Here is a 6846-nt window from a genome sequence, read left to right as displayed (position 1 = left end):
GTAATTACATATGGGAAAATTTCTCCCCTAAACATATATGCTTGGAATCATTGCCTACTTGCTTATTTTCAAATAAAGATTACATTGTTGAAAATTCAAATTGACGAATACTTGGCAGCGAATTCAACAATATGCTTGTCTGAGCTTCCCCCTTCTTGCATTGCCTCCTTGGCCTTTTGCATCAACTTCATTGCATTCCTTTTGTAGTCGTCCTTCCTCTCCCCATCCATGACCTCTCTAATACACCTCTCGACCTCCGCACTCCTTAGTGATCTACTTTCGCTCTTCTGCACTCGCGCACCCATACCCCATGCGCTCTCCACATACTTTGCGATGGTGGGTTGGTCCGCCCAGTGTGGAATTCCGACAAGTGGTACACCACAAACAACCGCCTCCAGCGTCGAGTTCCAGCCACAATGAGTAACGAAACATCCTACATATAAGTTCACAAAATAGAAAAGGGAGTGTTATTACCAGCTTCTCGTTTTATCAAATCTTCTAATTCATTTTCAGACAAGAAGGAAACAAATATTGTTTTGTAATATCATACTAATGGCCTTGTGTGCTAGAACCTCAAGTTGGGGGCACCAAGAAACAATCAATCCATTCTTCTCACATTTCGACATGAGTTCCTCAGATAGCTTGTGTGCCTCGTTGGACCTAACAACCCATAGAAAAGATTTGCCAGAATTACACATCCCATTGCCAAGCTCCTCTAGCTGGGTTGCATCGTAGTTGCAGAAAGTCCCATAGGATACGAGCACAAGAGAGGAGATGCTCTATTTTTCTAGCCAATCCATGCACGGTGCATCACTGCCAAAAAGGTTGAAATCATAAGACTTGTTGGAGGCAAGACGAAGGTCGTCAAGGTAAGACGATTGCAAGGTGGGACCTACGGTCTTCGCTCTCCATGTTAACTCCATGAACTTTCCCTCCTACTCAGAAGGCAAAATGTCAAGCACTATTTTTTCTGTAAAAATTTCAGTCTCGTTATTATATGTCAAAATGTATAAAGATGTCTGAAAACAAAGATGAAGAAAGAATTCCATGTTTGCAAACCCATTGAGTGAGTAAAGCACACAAAACAAGACTAACCTTTGGCTCGATGGAGTTGAATGAGTTGATGAGCACGTCGTCGGCATCCTCCACCCATCGAACTGCCCGATTGTCGTCTTAAAGAACGCAGGTTGCGACTCCGGTGCCGTGGCGAATGACTCGGACTATTTTTTTTAACTTAGGCGAAAGCTGGTTCGCATCTAAGCTCCCGATTGTGGAGCAGATCCTCACTTGGACTGTATTTTTAACTTAGGCAAAAGCGAGTTCGTAGCTAAGCTTCTGAATGTGGAGAAAATCATCACTCAGACTGTATTTTTAACTTAGGCGAAAGCTGGTTCGTAGCTAAGCTTCCGAGTGTGGAGCAGATCCTCACTCGGACTATATTTTTAACTTACGCGAAAGCAGGTTTGCAGCTAAGATTTTCCCCTCTGCACCCACTGAATGCTAGTCTGCAGAATTTGGTCCTTAAGAATGGACAATACACATGGGAAAGATGTCCTATCATCTCAAGTATCTGCTGATTATCTTCAAAGCTATGTGTTATCACTTGAACTATCTAGGAGGTACAATATAGAGGAGCTTATAAAGAGGAAGATGCCAGTGGTGAATGTGAGGCCAGAAATATAAAGAAAGCAGCAAAAATTGTGTCGTGGACGCCGCCTACAGCGAATTGTGTCGCCCTGTCCATGGATGGATCTTTCTTAGGAGTGGACGACATGGCGGTGGGTGGAACGATCTTGAGACGACATGATGGTGGGGTTGTGTTCGCCGCATATCGATATAACTTTAATTGCAATGATGCTCCTGAGGCTGAGTTGCATGCTAGCATGCAAAGATATGACGTTGTTGTTGCGACATACTGAATCTCCTGTTATTGTCGAATCGGACTTCTCGAAAGCATTGTTAGCTTTTTCCGGCGAAGGCCTCTCGAGATCGGTATATGGTTATTTTTTGGTAGAGATAAAGTTCCTTATCCAAGGGAGAGAGTATAATTCCCATAAAAATCAAGTGTGAGCAAAATAGGGTGGTAAATCCATTGGCGTCGTATAATTGAGTAGAAAGTTGTATTGTTGTATGGCTACATAGCTCACCACCATGTATAGAGGATTTTTTGCCTCTCGATTGTTACCCTATTATGATGGAATATAACTCTTTTCAGATCGCAAAAAATGAACCGGAATACAATGATACAGGAATAAAACTCACTAAATAATTTTACGGAAAACTATTGGAAATAGTGATTTGCACGGAATCGACAATTGACCAAATAACCAACATGTTCAATATAGCATGAGAGAGCAAAAAAGTGATGCTTCTGAACTATATTCACAATATACTTCCGAGCCAATTGAGTAGATTTATTTCTAGACTAAATTCCCAACAAATATTACCCTCGAGGTGTTTAAAAGTTCGCCGATGGTTAGGATGACAACTGATCTATCCTCAAAATGTTGTGTGCCGAGCGCTTATGATGCTCTTTTCAGGTTATAGGTCCGCACTGCATGTAAATTCTCTATAATTTTAGAGAAACTTGTTTTGTCTATGGCATATTATATATAATCCATGCTTAGTGCCCAAGGGCGAGTAAAATAAATATAACTATTTATACCAAGCTTATTCTTTCTTTAAGACTCATATTATAAAATCATAATCATAGTTAACATATATATTGTGCAGGACAATTAGGCGTTACAAATTACATTATTTTCAATGCATTGTAGCTTCAGAACATTTTAACCAAATACTCTAAAATACAAAAGTGCATGTCTTCTCCCATTTTGTGGCACTTAAATATATATGTATATATATTATGTGTTTTGTGTCCATCCTTAAATAATTATACTAGAGTTCTCTAAAGTTTATGGTGTAGCAAATATCATCTTAATATTTTTATAGTTTATAATTTAATTATTTACATGCAAATAGAAAAACATAGAGTATATGGGTGTTTTTTAGGAGTTCTCTACTAAATCATAAGCATCTTGTTTTTTCCTTGGCCAAAGAGATCTTAAATACTAGATGAAACTCCCCGTGTTGCTACAACAATGAAGATTTGATTTCTAAATATTTGATTGAATATAAATTATTCCCTGTTGTATTTAGTATGAAGCTCACCATGATCAAGTCTCCATAGTTATCCCCAACGCTTGTATACTTGTCGGCCTCTGCTTCCTCTCCTTTTGTAATGTTGTTTCCTCTTCTTCTGTAGTGTTGTTGTAGCAGCTGTGCTTTTTGTTCTATAGCAGTTGCATATGTATCTAAAGCATCATCCATGAAATAGAGATTAATCAACTTGCTTTAACATGGGCAATTGTTTTCGCATGTGGAACACTGAGAACAAACCATATACATAGTATATAGTTAGTTGTTCGTAATAGCTATGGTCCACATATAAATTTACGGAAAATGACACATAACATGTAAATCATTTTTCTACGGGCTGTTAATTTACGAAAATTTCAGCATCCTTCCAAATGGTGAGAAGATAGCACTGTAATTACATATGGAAAATACCGTCTCCTCTAAAAACATATGCCTAGAATCATTGCCTACTTGCTTATTTAGAAATAAAGATTACATTGATGAAAATTCAAATTGACGAATACTTGGCAGCGAATTCAGCAATATGTTTGTCTGAGCTTCCCCCTTCTTGCATTGCCTCCTTGGCCTTTTGCATCCACTTCATAGCATTCCTTTTATACTCGCCCTTCCTCTCCCCATCCATAACCTCTCTAATACACCTCTCGACCTCCGCACTCCTTAGTGATTCACTTTCGCTCGTCTGCACTCGGACACCCATACCCCATCCGCTCTCCACATACTTTGCGATGGTGGGTTGATCCGCCCAGTGCGGAATTCCCACAAGAGGTACACCACAAACAACCGCCTCCAGCGTCGAGTTCCAGCCACAATGAGTAACAAAACATCCTACATATATGTTTACAAAATAAAAAAAATGTTATCTCCAGCTTCTCGTTTCATCAAATCTTCTAATTCATTTTCAAATGAGGTGGAAACAAATATCGTTTTGCGATATCATACCAATGGCCTTGTGTGCTAGAACCTCAAGTTGGGGGCACCAAGAAACAATCAATCCATTCTTCTCACATTTCTTCCTGAGTTCCTCGGATAGCTTGTGTGCCTCGTTGGACCTAACAACCCATAGAAAAGATTTGCCGGAATTACATATCCCATTGCCGAGCTCCTCTAGCTGGGTTGCGTCGTAGTTGGAGAAAGTCCCGTAGGATACAAGCACAACAGAGGAGATGCTCTGGTTTTCTAGCCAATCCATGCATGGTGCATCGCTGCCAAATAGGTTGAAACCATAAGACTTGTTGGAGGGCAGACGATGGTCGTCAAGGTAAAACGATGGCAAGGTGGGGCCTATGGTCTTCGCTCTCCATGTTAACTCCATGAACTCTCCCTCCTGCTCAGACGGCAAAATATCAAGCACTAAATTTTCTGTAAAAACCTACCCCCTTCGTCCCATCGTTTGTATATTATGGGACGGAGGGAGTAATTAACTTCTCTTTTAAATATTTCAGTCTCGTTATTATGTGTCAAAAATCAAGATGTGTAAAGATGTCGCAAACAAAGATGAAGAAACAATTCCATGTTTGCAAACCCATTGAGTGAGTAAAGCACACAAACAAGACTCACCATTGGCTCGATGTCGTTGAATGAGTTGACGAGCACGTCGTCGGTGTCCTCCAGCCCGTCGAACTGCCCGATAGCCATCTTAAGGAACGACGGCTGCGGCTCCGGGGCCGCGGCGAACGGCGGCACGTCCTCCGGACCCAGCTCCACGCCCAGCGCTCCGCGCGCCAGCAGCTCACGCCCGTCCATCACTGGAAGGGCCAGCCGCCCGGCCCAGAGCTCCCCATAGACGATGTTCACCGAGCACGGCTGCGAGAAGAACGCCGCGGCGGGAACGCCGGCCGCGCGCGCCACCCGCCCCGCCCACGGCAGGTGGGAGTCGTACACCAGCACGCGCACGGGCCGCCCAGCGCGTGCCTCCGACAGAAGGAGCTCCCGCAGCGTCTCGGACCCCACGGCCTCCAACCGGGAGAAATACTCCGTGTAGTCCGAGGCCGCGCCGCCGGCGTCGAAGCCGTCGGAGATGGCGGCCACGCGGAAGGGCGCGCCCGGCGGCGGGGTGGAGGAGAGCACGTGGCGCGTGGCGACGAGCGTGGGGCGGAGGCCGTGGCGCGCCAGGCGGCGGCCCAGCTCCAGCAGCGGGTTCGTGTGGCCCTGCGCCCCCGGGAACGGCAGGAGGAGGACGCTCGCGCCCTCGCCGCCTCCATGGCCCGTGCTCTCCATGCGTCCGCTTGGTACGAGGATTTCTCACGTGTTCCGGTGCTTCAGTGGAGTGGATTATATAGGCATGGTCCTGTCCGGTGGCTGAACTTGGGCGAGTGGAAGCAACGAGGAAGGTGGTGCGGATGCATTCTCGACCGTTCGCGTGCACATCCATCTTCCGAGGACACCCGTCAATCGGCGTGTGGCCAGTAACTTAGTGGGGAGTTCACTAGTGGCTTTGCTGGTTAAAAATGTAGCTCACCACCGGCCCTCCAATCCCGCAACAACAGCAGCTCGGTTTTTAGATTATCCAAAAACAAGCAAGATGGTTATGACAGTAACAGAGTAATGTAATCTATCAAGTCACATTTGTACGTTCATTCGTCATTGATAGGTTCTGTGATTGAGTCATGTAATCTTTTTTTTTTCAATCAGCTGCAGTCCTTTTTTTAAAAAATTCTCTTTCACTTTTCCATAGATGGCTCTGTGCATTACCATGATGCAGAAGCCGGCGCAATCCCCTTTTCGAAAATAACTTTTTTAGTTCGATGATTTCTGTTGACCGCAAGAGCACAACAAGTCAGTTGCCTCTAGTTGCACAACACATTTGTCTAAAATAAAGTGTAATATCAGTAAACTTTTAACTCAACTTTTAGGCCATTCAACTGTTTATAAAGGGTTTAATTCTCCTGTAACAAATTATTCCAAATTTAACCTATTTAACAGAAAAACATCGTTCTGATAAACTTGTCCTGCAGCTAGACCCGTGTGATGGCCAAGTCAAATACTTAATCACCACCTCCTGAAATATTGGAAATTAACTACATGAAATGATCCTCCCCGCAAAAAAAAAAAACTACATGAAATGATCCTGGAAATCTTAAATCATTATTTCTACTCAATTTGGCATCAAATTATTAGGTAGTAAAAAAGATGAAGTTGGATAATAAACTCGATTTCTATTGTTAATAAAATGAGGAGAAATAATAAGAATAGATGTTAAATAGAATTTACTAAACAATACCTGAGACATGAGTTACTTTTAATTATTTAACGTTCTTGCAAGATTGCAAACTCTAACACCATAATCCAAGATATTGTCTAGAAGATTCGGAAAATTGAAAAAAAACATATTTTTCTAATTCAAGTTTGTGGGATGTATAGAAAATCTTAACCAAACTCATATAGTTATTTTCTACTATTTCTGATGTAGCTCACCACCCGCCCTCCAATACCGCAATCACTAGTGGTATGCAGTTCACCACCGGCCCTCCAATCCCGCAATCTTAACCAAACCCTTATAGTGGGATGCATTTCACTAGTGCCTTTGCTGGTTAAAAATGTATCTCACCATCGGCCCTACAATCCCGCAACAATAGCGGCTCAGTTTTCAGATTATTCAAAAAACAAGCCCACTCCTGCCTGTGGCTCCAATCTCCCTATAATAGAGACAGAGTAATGTAACCTATCATGTCCAAAGGACCACAAGAG

At 43.0% G+C, this 6846-nt stretch overlaps 1 protein-coding gene and 1 pseudogene across 1 annotated transcript; both read right to left on the bottom strand.

Moving 5' to 3' along the window:
- Positions 1 to 95: 95 nt before the first annotated feature.
- Positions 96 to 938, bottom strand: LOC119367006 (annotated as a pseudogene).
- A 2704-nt stretch (positions 939 to 3642) lies between these two features.
- LOC119361994 (UDP-glucosyltransferase UGT13248-like) lies at positions 3643 to 5384 on the bottom strand. The gene is made up of 3 exons (XM_037627169.1): positions 4717 to 5384; positions 4099 to 4483; positions 3643 to 3984 (listed from the first exon to the last, which is right to left on the bottom strand). The coding sequence occupies exons 1-3, from the start codon at positions 5374 to 5376 to the stop codon at positions 3647 to 3649; spliced, it is 1383 nt and encodes a 460-aa protein (XP_037483066.1). The 5' UTR covers positions 5377 to 5384; the 3' UTR covers positions 3643 to 3646.
- Between the last annotated feature and the right edge of the window lie 1462 nt (positions 5385 to 6846).

The sequence above is a fragment of the Triticum dicoccoides genome, chromosome 2B (assembly GCF_002162155.2).
Source record: "Triticum dicoccoides isolate Atlit2015 ecotype Zavitan chromosome 2B, WEW_v2.0, whole genome shotgun sequence".
NCBI classification, from domain to species: domain Eukaryota; kingdom Viridiplantae; phylum Streptophyta; class Magnoliopsida; order Poales; family Poaceae; genus Triticum; species Triticum dicoccoides.
Note: the sequence above shows the minus strand (reverse complement) of the source record. Positions and strands in the feature narration are given on the sequence as shown.

Bases quoted from the DNA above. Each gene is read 5' to 3' on its own strand.
- LOC119361994 (XM_037627169.1), bottom strand. From the start codon at position 5,376: ATGGAGAGCACGGGCCATGGAGGCGGCGAGGGCGCGAGCGTCCTCCTC. The intron at 4,484-4,716 runs GTGAGTCTTGTT...CCGTCTGAGCAG, and splicing joins TCAACGACATCGAGCCAATG to GAGGGAGAGTTCATGGAGTT. The intron at 3,985-4,098 runs GTATGATATCGC...ACATATATGTAG, and splicing joins TCTAGCACACAAGGCCATTG to GATGTTTTGTTACTCATTGT.